The sequence below is a fragment of the Alexandromys fortis genome, unplaced genomic scaffold (genome assembly GCF_014885135.2).
Source record: "Alexandromys fortis isolate MF-2015 unplaced genomic scaffold, M_Fortis_MF-2015_v1.1 scaffold_115, whole genome shotgun sequence".
In the NCBI taxonomy this organism is placed as follows: domain Eukaryota; kingdom Metazoa; phylum Chordata; class Mammalia; order Rodentia; family Cricetidae; genus Alexandromys; species Alexandromys fortis.
Genome location: NW_026067989.1, coordinates 3,593,471 through 3,609,422, shown reverse-complemented (window position 1 = coordinate 3,609,422; position 15,952 = coordinate 3,593,471). Strand labels below are relative to the sequence as shown.

General features: G+C 41.3%; 1 protein-coding gene across 11 annotated transcripts in view; it reads left to right on the top strand.

Annotated features, from left to right (window-relative positions):
* Ralgapa2 (Ral GTPase activating protein catalytic subunit alpha 2) overlaps positions 1–15,952 on the top strand; it is a 266,124-nt gene that overhangs the window by 23,157 nt on the left and 227,015 nt on the right. For 9 of the 11 annotated variants that reach the window (XR_007594897.1, XR_007594898.1, XR_007594899.1 and 6 more), the window contains exons 2-3: positions 6,105–6,215; positions 11,718–11,770. Coding sequence is in view for 7 of the 11 variants with exons in the window: in XM_050159621.1 (XP_050015578.1) it covers positions 6,105–6,215; positions 11,718–11,770 (164 nt within the window). In the remaining 4 variants the exon portion in view is untranslated. Of the gene's footprint in view, positions 1–6,104; positions 6,216–11,717; positions 11,771–15,952 lie in introns of those variants that run through there. The other 2 variants (XM_050159619.1, XM_050159624.1) reach the window with 2 other exon arrangements.

Genomic DNA, 15,952 nt, shown 5'->3' with positions numbered 1-15,952 from the left:
AGGGCGGTTCTGCTTCTGACTGCAGATTGTCTGGGTTTGGCTCTAGCCTCTTGGGTTGGGTCCAAATGTGCTCCTGTGTTTTCTCAGTTCTCTTCAATCACTGACTACCTCAGACTTTCCCAGCCAGTACTGTTCTGTAAGCACCACTTGCTGAAGCAGGCCAGGAGATCAGCAGGGAGTCACTGTGAGTGGGCACAATTTATAGATGTGTCTAGGGGAACAAATAGTACATGACATCTTTACATCATGGAGAAAAGAGAGTACCTACCTAAGCAATTACTTAAATCATATCAGCCTCTAAGGCTAATATTGGCCAATAAAACTAATCGTACTAGGCTTAAAACTAGTGACATACATTTCTGACAAAATTTTAGCCTTGTGTCTCCCTAGTTTATTGTACATTATTTTCCATGTTCTCTATCTCCCCACCCTTTCTCACTCTCTCTCTGTGCGTGTGATGTATTTGTATGTGGACCTGTGTGTAGATACTCCCTCTGTGCGTGCCCAGAGGTTGACATTTGATGTCTTTTCCTATTGTTCATTTTCTTGAGACAAGGCTCACTTCCACTGGAGCTTACTGTTGCAGCTAGGCTGGCTAGCCAGCAAGCTCCCAGATCTGACTAACTCCACCCAAAAGTGCTAGGATTATAGGTGTGTGCCGCATCTGGCTTTCACATAGATGCTGGGGATCTGAACTCAGTTCATAGGATTGCTCGGCAAGCACTTGCTCCCCTTCCAAACCTCTAGTTTTCTTGTTCTTACCAAGTGTTTCCAAATGATTGTTTTGGTAAGTCACCTTGAATTCTTCAGTTGCCCTTTTTCACTGTCACAAGCCTATGATTTTGATCATCTGGCCTTCAGTACCTTATTCAGGTGATTGGACTAAATAGAAAATGTACACAAATGCGTGTCCGGAACCAGGTGGCTCTTTGCTCTAGGACGTGGGTAAAGGAGGTCTGAAGGTACTCTATCATAGAGGATCTGGGCTTGAGCTTCCTTCTCTTCTTTTGAGTCAGCAGCTGGGACTCCTGAGTGGGCTACAGACTCCCCTTCATTTGGTTCTATAGGGATCTGCTGAAACAAGTTCTCATGAAGCTATGTTTGACCCTTCTAACTAAAGAGCGATAGAATTGCCATTGAAAAGGATCATGTGTAGAAGGAGATGGAGGGAAAATTGGCCTGGCTTCATGGGTATGCCAACATGGGTTGGCAGTATTTACTGTTGTGTTGGAATTAAGTACTATTTAATATGGGATGGTCATGTTCAGTATATGAATTTCTGAGTCATTGAATTTGATGGCTTCATACATAGGTGAGGTTGTGTTATTTTCTTCCTGGTGAGAGAGCTTTGCCAGGAGCAAAGTAATTATAAAAAACAGCTAACATTTATATGATGCCAACTGACATTCTACAAGCATTCTGCATATGCTTATTTTCTCTTCACCGTAGGTAGCCCTGCAGATTAGGGACCACTGTTCGTCCTGTTTTTCAGATGAAATTGAGGAGCAATTTATCTCATTTGTCTCAGACCCTGTAGCGCTTGCAGCCAGACATAGTCTGCTCCAAAGGTTTTGCTGTTAGTCTTTGCTGTCGCCTTCCAGCTGGAAGTGGAGAAAAGGCTGTTAGTACAAGGAGTGCAAAGTTTGATGTGCTATACAGATTATCTTTGAGAGAAAATGGGAAAGTAATGCAGTTTACCGGCTGCTAATGGTGAAGGAGTAATTAATGGTTACTTAAAAAAGTTAGAACTGACCTCAAGCTCTGTAGGGATGGATGTCTGGCATTCGCTTCCCTGTGGTTTTTTTGGACGTAGTTGGCAGAGTTGTCTGATGGTAATAAGACAGCTTCTAGCTTCCTCATCAGACACAAGATGAGCGGAGTGAGGCCTCCGACCTGGCTCTGTCCTCACCTGTCCCTGAAGCTGTGAGCTGTCATGCTGCTCCCCGTTCTTGCTGACTGTTGCTCACTCTGCTCTGCCTGTTCACTTTGAGCACTTCCTGTTCTTTTACCTGTGGTTTTTCTGCACATCTTCAGGGATCATTTATTTCCTCTAAATTCCTGACCTGCCTTCTAGTTTTGATTTGAAGTCAGAAACTCAGGTAGGAATTCCACCCAGGCCCGAACTTCTAACTTTCTTGTTGTTTTGGACAGGTCAAAGGAGATCATTTAAAGGTGATCCCCACACTGCTCCATTTCCTTCACAGAGTTGTAATGAGGGTAGAGTAGAATAACTCATGTTAATCTCATGTAACGTGAAAAGCAGACCGTAACTATATGCAGTATTAATATCCCAAACTTGCCTGTGTGGGGTTGTCTACTTCTTGCTGTGGTGCCCTGGCTGTTGTTGGTTATGTTTACCTGATCGTTCTGTTGGCTTTGACTCTTACTCTCTTTGAATTTCTGAGCACTTGACTTAAGAGCGCTAGTTGGCAGTGATAGGGCACAATAAGTGAATGAATTACGCAAAAAAGCCTGTCTAAAGAAAGTTTGTGGTTATAGGCCCCCCCCCAGCAAACCCATCCTTTATATCTCTTCTTAAAATTTGTTTTGCTAAAATTATTTTCTTTTAATCTTTTTTTTTTTCAGGGTGCTAAATCCCAGTGCTTTTTGCAAGACCTATCTTTACTCTGTATTCTCTGGATCTTGGATTAGATGTGTAAAACATCTGGTAATCAGACTTTGTCCATTCACTTAACAAATGGGTAGTCCAGGTCATTTCCTGAGGCAGAAGGGGCAGCAGTGAACCATGCAGGTGGGATTCCTGCTTGCATGCAGTTTCTGTTCTTATGAAGGTATCAAATGATACAGATGTAGCAGAGTAAGTTGGAATTTTGGCTCATTTTAGTTTTGTCTTTGATGAGGACTCCCAAGACAGTGAGGAGTCCTGAACTGGTGTAAATAAACTGAGTGTGTAGTAACACTGTGCTTGTAGTAGTGCTATGCTTGGCTTACTGTGTACTGGATGACCTTGAAGGTATCTACTTGTCCTGCCAAAGAGAGCTTTAAGCTCTTATCAATTGGAAGGACTCTGGGTGATTAAGGAAGAAGGTGACTGCTACCTAGCCTTTGGCTTCAGGGAAGCATTGTGGTCTATATGGACGCCCTTCAGTTCTTGAGGCCTGTTTTTGTTCTGGTTGCTGGTATTTTGAATGTCTTGGAGGGACCAGGGGCCAAGGGATCAGGCTGGAAATTTGCTGATCAGCCAGTAACCTGTCTGGTCAGTACTGATGCTTCTTTACCTGTACCTCCCTGCTAAGGGAATGCTTTGTTTCCCTGTGGCTTCCTGAGCCTGAAGCTCTTTAACTGCAAGGATGAAGGCGAGAGATTGGATTGGGACATTTGTGGATTTCTTTGAGATATTAATGAGCGATCCCATTTCTGAAGGATGAGGCCAAGCTAGTTATAGGATGGATGATCTGGGAGTCACGCCAGTATCCCCAGGGGATCAAAGTGGAAAAAAGTTTGGAAACTTTGAGGAGTGTAAAGACATCCCAGAGGGTAGAGTGTAGGGCTTGAGGGGGACAGTCATGTGCAGTGGAGGTGCAGACAGGATGGCAGTGGGTAGTGTGGTTTAGCTGACAGTGAGAGGTGACTGGGCCACCTGTTCTTAATGCTCTGGCAGAAAGGGCATTTAGTGCCAGGCTTGCCAGTGGTTTGAGCTGCAGTTAGGACATACACCGTCCTTCCTGGCAGTCTGTCTGCACCTCCACTGTATGACTTCCACCCTGTTCTTCCCCTGTTCTGGGACGTGTCCTGCTGCTTCATTCCTCGGGGCATCTGGATTCCTGAGAAAATCAGGTCTTCTTTGTTAGATACTGTCCCTGTCCTCACAGAACCTAGCCTCACTCATACATCACTAAACCCCTGATATTTTCATAAATCAGTTGAATAAAAGAAACACCCTACAACAATCAGTGCTAAAATAATGACTATCACTTGTATACCTACAAAACAGGAAATCCTGAGATCAACAGAACATAGATGTCATGTTGCAACAGGCAGATTCTGAATACGGCTGTCAAGGATTCCTAGAAAGCCTATGTTGCTCCTAAGAATGACAGTAGTCATTGGTTGCTAAAGTGCTTGTTTAGTATGTGTGATGCTCTGAATTTAATCCCTAGGATTAGAAGTTCAAGGTCATCCTCCACTATATAGGAAGTTGGAGGCCAGCTTGGGTTGAGGACTTGTCTTTAAATAAACCAATAAGCAAACAAGTGAGTAAATCCATGGATAAGAGAGCGATGGTGTTCCCTGGTGAGCTGAAGCTACTTATTCAAATTGTACGTGATGCTCCAATAACTAGACCCATAGATTTTATACTGATGCTAATAAATCTGGGAAAGATGGTTAAAAATGAGATAAATTAAGCAATGTGGAACAAAGCACTTATACTTCTGTCCAGAAGGCAGAATTATATGCCACTCTTATGCTGCTAAGGGATTTTAAAGAACCGCTTAATATAGTTACAGATTCACAATATGTAGAGTTATATTGCATATTCAAACTGCAGAATTTATACAAGATGATACAGAGCTGACTTCATTGTTTATCCAGGTACAAGACATAATCGGGAACAGACTTTGTTTGATAGACATAACACACATCCGGTCCCATATGGGTCTGCCAGGTCCTATATCTCAAGGTAATGCAGAAATTGATCAGTTAATGATTGGAAGAGTGCTGCCTTTTTCACCAAGGTCAGTTTGTCAGCTACTAGGAGTCTACTGTTTGGTGGTGCTTTATTTTGGGCAGTAAAAATAATATGAAATTGAAAACTCATGTGAGTTTATAAACATTTTGGATGCATTATTCTGAAGAACTTGTAAAAAATTTTACACAAAAGGGCCTTCCATGGTAACCAGAGGAAGTCAGTTCTGTAGATCCCATGCTGTTAGCTCTGTGACTTGGGCACTGCAGAGATTGTGCCTCATGGAGTTACAGTATTAGTTAGGACTGCAAACCCAGGGAATAGTATTCTGAGCAGACTGAGTGGCACCATCCGTTTCTTTTCTTGAATAATCTTTAGAATTTTGAGACTGTTTCTAATTTCCCTTATATGTATAATTCTATGGCATTAACTCCACTAATCAGGATCTTGTAAATGGGACAAACAATGTTGCCATCTTAGAAAAATGGACAAAGGTTTGTTGAAAGTGGATAACCTCCCCAGCTGAGGTTTTTGCCTGGGTTGAGCAGGCCCCTGGGAAGAAGGAACCCGGTGGGAATGGTAACTGTACCACCCACCTCTCTGGCATGGCATGTAGTCCCTGATCACAGCAGGAATGCGTGATTCACAATATCAAGGGGGAGTGAGGGTGGGGCACCTAGGCGAGGGAAGGAAGGGAACACACGAGCCCAGTGCATGGGACCGCAGGGATGTATTGGGAAGACGTGCTTGGTCACAGTGCCTGGAGCACTGTGGTGGTGGAGAGGGAGGGGAGGTTGGTCTGCAGAAGACCTCCACCAGTGACCCCCAAAAGGCCACAGACTGTTCCCTCTTTGAGGCCCCTGTCAAAGCTGCTTCTTCTATGACTCTCCATGTCTTTTTCTCCCTAAAGAAACTCAACAGACCAACCCACCTTCTCCAGCCTTTCACCTGGTCTGTGAGTGTTGTCCCCAAGCAGTCCTGACGGTCTTTCATGGCCCTCACGGTTTCCTGCACATTGGTGTGGTGAGTGGTACCCCCTGTGCAGTTCTGACCTCTCTTAGGTGAATAAACAAATGAGAATACGGTATTGTTTTTTCTCATAAGGGAGTAAGACTAGCTTTATTTTTTTTCCATTTCTGAAAATTTTTGTGAATATTTTTTTATTTTTGTTTTATTTATTCTTTTTCTTTTTTCTTTTCCTTCCTTCCTTCCTTCCTTCCTTCCTTCCTTCCTTCCTTCCTTCTTCCTTCCTTCTTTTCTTCCTTTCTTTCCTTTTTTGAGACAGAGTTTCTTTTTAACAGCCCTGACTGTCCTGGAAATAGAAATCACTTTGTAGACAAGGCTGGCTGAGATACACCTTCTAACTTCTGAATGCTGGGATTAAAGACCTGAACCACCACACCTGGCTATATTTATGATTTCTAATAATGATGTAAATGCAAACTTCTCTTTTCAGATAATGTGGATGCAAGCGATCTTAAGCAGTTTTTTGAGACCAACTACTCTCAGATATATTTCATCTTCTATGAAAATTTTATAACACTGGAAAATAGTTTGAAGTTAAAAGGTAAGCATTTCTACAACTATTTTTTTTTTTGAGTTTACAGGAGATTCCAGATATTACATTGTCTTGAGCCACAAGTTCTGCATTTTTAAACTTTCTTTCCAGGCTTTGAGATATCACTCTGGTGGGCTGGTTGACATCTTTGTTTCCCTTGAGTGTTCCCGTAAACAGGTGTTAATTGAACAGCAGATGGCTAAAGGGAAAATAGAAGGAACCTGCAGAAGGCATGAATTCCAAAGGGACAAATTATTTAAAGAGCAGGGGAGAAAAATAATGCAATGGACAGTCTAAAAAAAAATCCAGATTTAAGATGAATTTGGTGGTACAAGCTATAACCCTAACCCCAGAACTATGGAGGCAGAGATAGGAAAATCATGAGTTCAAGACTCATACATAGTGGCCTACATAGTGAGACCTTGCTACAAAAAGCCAGACACAATAAAACAACCCCAGAAGCAGAATCAAATTCCATTAAGGGGGGATGTGAAATGAAATCAGGTGTGTCCTTTACCCATACCTTCCATCCTTAGAGATTTTTTTTGTATTACCAATGAGTTTTGTCTGTATATGTTTTCCTTTTTATGCCCATATATAAAATATTCTTTGGAAAGCAAACCAGCTATGGGAATTTGGGTGAAGGAACTGTGTAGCTGGGAAGCCAGACTATCCTCATCCTTCTTGCTGTTTCTCCTTGAGCATTATTTGACCTATGCATGTTGGCTTCCTCCTGTCAGCAAGAAGCAGGTTAACAGATGCACTAGGATTTCAGCACAGAGCTTGGCACACAGCACCTGGTTAGTAAGGGCCATTATTGTCTTTGCCTTTCCGTTTCATGTCATCTGTTTGGGAAATTAGGGGAAACAAATGGAAGTGTTTTTCCCGGTCTCTTACACCAACACAGCATATCATTCTGCTGCTAGAGTCCCCAACAAACATCAGCTGGTGCCCATTAACGCCATTCAGTCTTGCCAGACTGCAGGGAAGTAGTTTCAGATGCTGCAGGGTAAGGGCTGAGTGCCACAAAGCTGCCCCCTTTAATGCCAGTTGCAAGTTCTAGGTTGCTGCCTGTGCAGTGACAGACTGTCCATAATTAAGAGTCTAATACTCTCTTTGCAGGGTGGGTTAATTTGATAGAGGAGCTGGGAGAATGTAGGGAAACACCTTACCTGTTTATTACAAAATTTTAGTTCATTTACTGAGTTGCACATGAATAATACAGATTTTAAAGGGAGCCTATGAGCAGATAAAGCTGTGTGTGAAGTCTGGAAGGTCCTGATTACGGATTGCCATGGAGTTGGAGAATACTCTGCATGTACATGATACATTCTTCTTCACAATCTGGGAGCTTCCTTATCCAGAATGTCTTGGGTTTAGTGGAGGTTTCATTATGTAGGCATGATTGGTCACTCTGTTAGCCATAGGGATGAACTCAGCCTGAAGGTTGTAGGTGGGTAGATGGATCTGAAAGCAGAGTTTGAATGGAGAATAGAATTGCAGGTAGAGGACAGAGCCTGAGCAAAGGCAGTGTGCCTTTAGGGCATGTGTGGGGAATGTGTTTGTTTCTTTTTCTTGCAATTTAAGGTAATAGAAAGAAGTATGTAGGTAATCCTATTTTGAGCCTTGACTTCCAGGCTAGGGATTTGGGTCTTTGCTTTTAATTATATCCCATAAAAAACATTTACCTCTGAGACAACTTAAGTGGTGAGTGAATAGGGCCCAGAGGTGAGTTGGGGGACTGACTGGTGCTGTCACTCAAGCGAGAGCTGCTAACACAGCAAGGTGGTGATTAAGGGAGGGGAAAGAGTTCCTGTGAGACTGGATACTTAGGAGAGGGAGAAGTCAAAGAACCTTTCAGGGTCCCAGTTTGACTTATGAGGTACAATTGTAGCTTCAGAAACCTTCAAGGAGAACAATATTTGGGAGGCAAGAAGATGAAGGCAGCTATGACCAGTCTGTATTTGAGGTTCTTGTGGAACACAGAAATAAGTATTGGCTGGGCAGCAGAAATATAGGTTATCTGAGCTTGGGGAAGGGGATAGAAGGCTGCTGTTGCCAAGGGAGAAAGTATATCAAGGAAAAGGGAGTCAGCAAATAAAGAGGAGAGAAATATATTAGTAGAAGGGGGTTAGGAAATTGTGTTGTCACAGAAGCCCAGGGGGGAGAGATTTCAAGGCATGCAAGATCAGAAAGCCTGATGATGCAGAAAGATGAGATGCAGTGGGATTAGGAAGTGAGAGCTTATGTCTGACATGAGAACATTTCTTAGTGAGGACCTGTCAGAACTTGACAGGTGGGCATGGAGCGGAGGGATGTAGAGCTGAGGAAAGCACCCATGGAGCTGCCATGTAGACTGTGCTTTAGCTGGTCATGGGGAGAGTTGCTATGGACCGTGCCTGTAGGCAGTCCGGAGAGAGATAGCAGATATAGTGGGGCTTGGAGAAGGGCGTGGGGGTAAAGTGAACGGTAGAGAGACAGAGAGATGAGTGCAGAGTGGCTTTTTTGTCTAACGAGATAAGCTAGAGGATGAATGTAGACAGACTTTGGTTGGTAGGAAAGAAAAACTGAAGAAACAACTCAGTTGCTGTGATCAAACAGAAGTGTGCCCTGTGTGTGGAGGAGAAGGGCTATGGACCCAGGGTTCAGTGGGCTGGGGTATGCAGCAGGGGACGCAGAGTCTTACCAAGAGCTTGGGGCTCTAGCCTACATCATATGACGCAGTAGCCTGTGCCAGGGATGCCAGCGTGTGCTCTTCTTAAGGTGTTTCTCAGTTTCCATCTCCAATTTAAGCTGGTATAAATCTTGAGCTTAAGAAAATTTATTTTGGCTCCAAGCGTAGATATGCCAAATGTGAAATGATCAGTATTTACTTTGCTAGTTTTGCTCTACTCTACTTTGGTTTGGAGGAGAAAAGGGTTATGTTTTTTTTTTTTGCAATCAAAATAGCAATTAGCTGAGTGTGGTAGCTCAAGCCTTAACACCAGCATTCAGGCGGAAGTAGGAGGATGGATTTCTGTGGGTTCAAGGCCAGCCAGGTCTATATAGTGAGTTTGAAATTTGCCAAAGCTACCTAGTGAGACCTTGTTGCAATACACACACACACACACACACACACACACACACACACACACACACACCCCAAATAAAAACAAAATAGCAATGAAAAAATTTAAAATATCACATTTAAAAATAAGCCAACTATCCAAAGTTATTTTGTCATAATTCATTTTCCCTTTTCCTTTCCTCTTCTTTTTTCACCTTTTTTACATCCATTCTTTTATAAAATTGTAGTATTTCAAAACTGTATTAGTTTGTGCAGTATGAAAAATCACTCCCAAATTTGATGCCTTAAAACAACCACTATTCCATGTGTGGTTCTCTAGGTCTGCTGGGAAGTTTTTCTGGTTTAGCCTAGCTTCTGCTCCTTGGTCAGCTGTTTTGAATGGCCTCACTCACGTGTCTTACAATTGACTAGAATGCCGTACTTCTCCATGTGGAGATTCATTATCCAGCAGGCAGGCCAGATTGAATTCCTTTACAGGATGGCCTCAGAGTCTCAGCATCAGCCAGAACACCTCACATCTGCTAGTGTCACATTGGTCAAAGGCTATCGTGAGGCAGTTCAGATTCAAGGGAAGGAGACATCTGTTTATGGTAGGGAAGAGACTGTGCCCCATTTTGGAAACTCTCCCAAAGATTCAGTGATAACCAATAGGAACAGTGGGAGATTTTTGGAAGCTCTTGCTTTTAGTGCAGTCTGCATTGGAGTGCAAAAAAGAAAGTGAACCCCCTCCCAAATAGAAGAAAAATGTTTACTAGGAGTAATGAAATCACTTTATGGTAGCTTCAGGCTTTCAGAATAGGACAAAACCTTGGAGATGCTGGCTGTCTTCAGAATGTATCATTGGCCTGTCTCCTTGTCCACACTGATTATCCTTGTCTAGACTGGCATTAGCTTTAGGAAGGGTCTCCTCACTTCCATTCTTGTGCTTTCGTCTACCCCAAGTTTCTTTTCAGAATAGTAGCTGAAGCCACAACTCACATGACCACTGTAGCTCTAGTCTTCAATGGCTTTTCATTCTCAAATCATTGTAGTGACTTTATCTGATCTGCCTTCCTTTGCCGCACCTACTCTCTAAACTCATCTGCTCAAATCTTCCCCATCTTTGCTCTAGCCTCCAGGTCCTTCTGGCTGTTTTCCGATGTGCTCAGCTGCAGGAACTTTGTCTGGTCCACTCTCCCTGCCTGGGGTGGAACTCCCTCATATTTCTGTAGAGCTTGCTTCTTTGCCCATTGTACATCTTTGCCTAGTTGTCGCTTTTCCAGCAAAGTATTTCCCAACTTCCCAAGTCAGAATTGCATATTGGTTTTAGTATTCCTCATTTGCTTTTGATAATGGGTTTCCTAACTTATTTATAGTTTGCCTTCTACTGTCAAAATGTAATCTTCCCCAGAGTAGGGAGTGTTGTTTGGTTGGTTTATTCCTTTGTCCCCTGGGTCCAGCAGAATTCCTGAGAAACAGACAGTTTTTAGTATTTGTAAATGAGAAGTCAGTTAGGTCAGGAGCCTGCAACTGATAGCTTACTTGACTTTTGTTTTGTCCTTGTTGTTGAGACAGGGTTTTGCTGTGCAGCCTAGGCTGGCCTTGAGTGCCTGGTGATTCTTGACCTCCCACACTAACAGTGTTACAGTCGTGAACCACCATGCCCCACCGGATTCGTTGGATACAGTCATCTCCCTTCATTTATGTACAGCCTGTGGCAACAGAGTCTGATAGTTGTAAGAGATCTGAAAAGCCTAAAATATTTACTATCTGCTGATTCTTAAGGTAGATGACTTAAGCTACATGCTTAGCACAATGTTTGGGACATATTATAGACAATAAATGATAATTCCTGCTAGAGGCAAATAGTACAGTTTTTTTTTTTATTACCGATTAATATTATCAAAAAGGGCATTGTGGGGCTGTGAGTGTAGTTCAGTTGATAGAGTGCTTTCCTACCTGAGTTTGATTCCAGCACCACATAAATCTAAGTATGGTAGCACACCTTTTGTAATCTAATTTTAGTTCTTGGGAGTTAGAGGCAGGAGAATCAAAATTTCAAGGTCATCCTTAGCAACAATGATACCCTATCTCAAAAAAAGAAAAAAATGAAGCCTGAAATTGTGTAATGAAGGAGACAGATTCTTGTCTAAAGATGTCATGCTCTGTGCTTGTTAATATTATCAAGGTTTGCACCGCGCGTTTTTACTATAATTTCAGCTGGTGAGTACCTAGTTAAGAAACAAACTTTAGAAAACATGGACGTTATAAGAGAGTAAGAGGTGGCTGTGGGTGACATGGACTCGATGTACCAACTCGGGGCCCTCTTTCTAGCAGTGCTCCCCCTGAGTGTCGGTAGTTCCTAATGCATGTCTGCAGCATGTGAGATGCCTTTCAGCATCGTGTATGAGATTCCAAAGCTTAAGTGCTAGCATGTTGACTCATTTTTTTTTCTTAATTTCCAGGGAATAATAAGTCACAAAGGGAGGAGCTGGACTCCATCCTCTTTCTTTTTGAAGTAAGTTTTGGTACTATTATTGTTATTGCTACTTTTTATTGTTATTATTTTAGCTTTTAAAATCCTTGTTAAAAATGCAATACTTTATTTGAGCCTTCATTTTGCCTGAAGACAAATAGAAATGGCTGTGCATGGCTGTACCTTGCCCTCTCCCTACTTTTACAACAGATACTGCTAAAAGTGTTCATATGATTTTTCTTTTAAAAAATGTACTAAAGTGTCACTTGTGTGACCAACTAGATGTAAAGATACTAGTTGGACAAGTAAACACATTCTAAATAGTAATAAGCTATTGCTGTTTTCCTTTCCATATGAACTTTCATGTGAGTTTTACATAAATGTCCTATGTCCCCAACCTGCAGGTGATATACAGAAACTCAATTTTCCACATATATGTAATATTTAAAATTTTATTTTTATGTGAATGGATGGGGGTGTGTTGCCTGCATTTGTGTCTGTGCACCAGATGTTCAGTGCCCTTGGAGGCTAGAAGAGGTGTCAGATTGCTGAGGATGGAGTTACAGATGATTGTTACCTGCCTGGTGTGTGCTGGGATCATACCCGGGTTCTCTTGAAGAGCAACTACTGATTGGGTTTTTGCATATCTGTGTCTCTGTGTATATAGGTAGTCTTTAAAGCTGGAACGGTATTTGCCAGTGTGTTTTTTAATTAAATTAGATTTCATATGGGTATATGTGCAGGATTGTGCTGCAGGCATACTCCACAGCAAGCATGTGAATGTCTGCCACAGTAAATTCTCTCCTTTCACCAGGTGGGTCCCAGGGACTGAACTCGGGCTGTCAGGCTTGATAGAAGGGGCCTTTACCTGGTGAACCATTTTGCCAACCTCTTGGCAATGTCTTTGCTTTTGAATGTTTTTGAGACAGGATCTCTTCATGTATCCTTAGCTGTCTTAGAACTCTATGTAGACCAGGCTGGTCTTGAACTTGAAGAGATGTGATACCACATCCAGCTTTTGGCAATTTTTTTTTTTGTCTGTTTAAATATAAAATTCTTCTTCCTCAGTGTACTAGGCAGGTGCTAGATTATGAACACCAGAAGAACTAGACTCAGAAATGAATTACAAGTTCTTATGAATTACAAGTTCTTTCTTTTTAATTTTTTTTTTTTTTTTTTGAGACAGGGTCTCTCTACATAGCCCCAGCTGTCCTAGAACTCTTTGTGTAGACCAGGCTGGCCTTGAACTCACAGAGATCCACCTGCCTCAGCTAAAATTAAAGGTTGTGACACTGTGCCTGGCTTATAAATGAATAAATTATAAATTAAGAAAAATATTTACTTACTTATTTGGTGTGTTCGTGTACATTTCACAGTGCATGTGTGAAGGTCAGAGGACAACTTTTGGGAGTGGGAGTTCTATCCTTTCACCAAGTGGGTTCTGGGAACAAACTCAAGCACTTTTATAGACCGAACTACATAGTGGAGCCCTGTATTATAAATTCTCAATGTTAATTATTCATAGTTTGAAGCAATATGTGCATAGTTTGATCTAAGAAGATAAACTGAAGCTGGGCAGTGGTGGTGCACGCCTTTAATCTCAGCACTCAGGAGGCAGAGGCAGGTGGATCTCTGCATTTGAGGCCAGAAAATTCATTTTTCCTCTTTTTGCAGATATCAGTTGCAGATAGCTTATTGGTTAGAGGTAATTCTAATAGCCAAAGTACTTAGTAGTTTAAATCTGTTGGTTATCTTTCCCAACACAGTGGCTTATTTTTCTTCATCTTTTTTTTTCATTTTTGCTTCTGTTATAAACTCAATATGAATCACACAGATTTAATTTCTGTTAAGCCTTTCTTTCTCTAGATGGATTTGTTTCAGCTTTTGACAGGAATTTGGGAGTAGTTTCAATTAGAATTCTTTTATATTCCTTTGAGGGTTACTAATGGGATCTCAGGTTGAATATCCAGAACTTCTGAGGGTAGGGCTCAGGGACTAGAAGAACCCGACATCTGTCCAGTACAATGTTGGCATGAGAATATGCTCTTTGGCTTCTGTATTCTTCTTTGCTTGTAGATCACAGGTCTTTCTGCTACCCTTTTTCCTTTTCTTTTCTTGCTTCTGTCTCTTCTATTATTTTTGTTTGTTTATAGTTTTCCTGAGTCCTCAAAACTGTGCACTGCTTTGAGAGTTATATTTGTTGTTTTGATCCTAGTTGTTCCAAAGGTAGGAAGCCTTCAGAGTTCTGAGTCCTAATCCTCCCACAAAGGAAGTCTGATATTTTCTTTCCTGTCCAGAAATTCCTCACTAGAGAGGAAGCTATTAGTGATACATTACTATTTACAGAGAATTAGTTCCTTATGTAGAAAAACAAATATATATTATTCAAAGCTTCATAAAACTTTCACTTTGCATAATAAATATGGGTGAATGATGCACTTGCATTTCTTTTGTTTATGCTGTATGCTCTGCTCTAGCTTTATAAGTAATTTGTATATTTCATTCTGGGCACTAAGCGACTTCATTGCTGCTTTCTACATTAGAAGTGGTTTATGAGGGCTCTGAGATGAATACTCAACCAACATGTAAATAATTGAGAAAGGCTCCTTTTAGAAGAGGTAGAGTTATTGATATGTTAAATTATAGAAGTGATCCTGTGTAGGACTATTCTATAAATAAGAAAAGGGTTGGAAGAAAGTCGAGAAGTAATAAAGTTATCGAGGAGGACTGTGAGAGAGCTACACCTTGCCTTGGTAAGGGCCAAGTGCTGGGGCAGCTTTGGCAATGGAAGCAGTAGTTCTACAGTGTTGTCACCTGTTGGACAGTACAGTGTCTGGTGAAGTTAGTGATGAACAACTAAGGTTGGTAGCTCAGGTCATAAGTTCCAGGCTATGGATGATTGTACAGAGATGAAATCTGTTTGCCTTTACTTCCAATGGGAGCACATGTCCCTCTGGAAGATGACTTGGCTAAGTGATACTTGCAATATCACTTAGGATTTCTATTTCTGTTGATCCATGAAGATGATTCTCATCCTTTTTTAATATTTATTTTATTGTTGGCAGAGACTACTTATTCATTCCTGGCTGCCCAGACCCAAGATAATCACACAGAAACTGCATTAATTACAACAGTTTTTGGCTAATAGATAGCTTAAGTGTATTGCTAGCTAGTTCTTATTTCTTAAATTAACCCATTTCCATTATTTTATGTTTTACCACGAGGTTCGTGGTTTACCAAGGTTCTGACTGGCAGCTTGCATCTTTCTCCTTTGACAGCTACATGGTGTCTCTCCCTGATTCTGCATCTTTTTCTTCCAGCATTCAGCTTAGCTTTCCTGCCTAACTCTATTCTGTCCTGCTATAGGACCAAAGCATCTTTATTCATTAACAAAACACATTCACAGCATACAGAGGGGAATCCCACATAATTTTATTGTTATTATGGTTATGACTAAATTTTATTCTTCTTTGAAAAACATTTGTCTATCACTGTTGGTCGTTTCTAATAGAGATGTAGGACCTCAAAATATGAATTTAATTACCACCTTACATTGACTAGAACCTGTTTTACAAGGAACATTCTAGTTTAATCCTTTTCTTCTAAAATAGATTATGTTTTTCTAGGTTGATGTGTGTGTGTGTGTGTGTGTGTGTTGCTGTTGGTGGTCACATGTAGGCTTTGACCTTTGAGTTACATTTCCAGTTTTTAAAGATTTTATTTTTAATATGTGTATATGTGTGTGTCTGTGTGGGTTTGTGCATGTGAGTGTAGTACCTGCAGAGGCTGGAAGAACACATCAGATCTGGAATTTTTACCAGATGTAGGTGCTAGGAACTGAACTCAGGTCTTCTGCAAGAGCAGTATGTATTCTTAACTGCTGAGCCATCTCTCCACCTACATGTCTCAGTTTTTTTAGAAGAAAGGTTGGGAGGTCTGTGTAGTTAGGTGACCTGTCTCAGATTGCATACTTACCAAGTAGTAGCTCAGGGGATTACCTGTGTTCATAACTCATTGCCATGTTGTGAGTTCTACCACTATCCCACACCTCTATTTGAAACATCCTACCATTGGAGAATCTGGATACTATTCTGTCTTCAAGCTGCATTCTGCAGAATATTTCTGTCAGCTCATGCCCATTTTTTTTAAAAAAATATTTATTTATTAATTATATATACAGTGTTCTTCCAGCACCAGATCTCATTACAGATGGTTGTGAGCCTC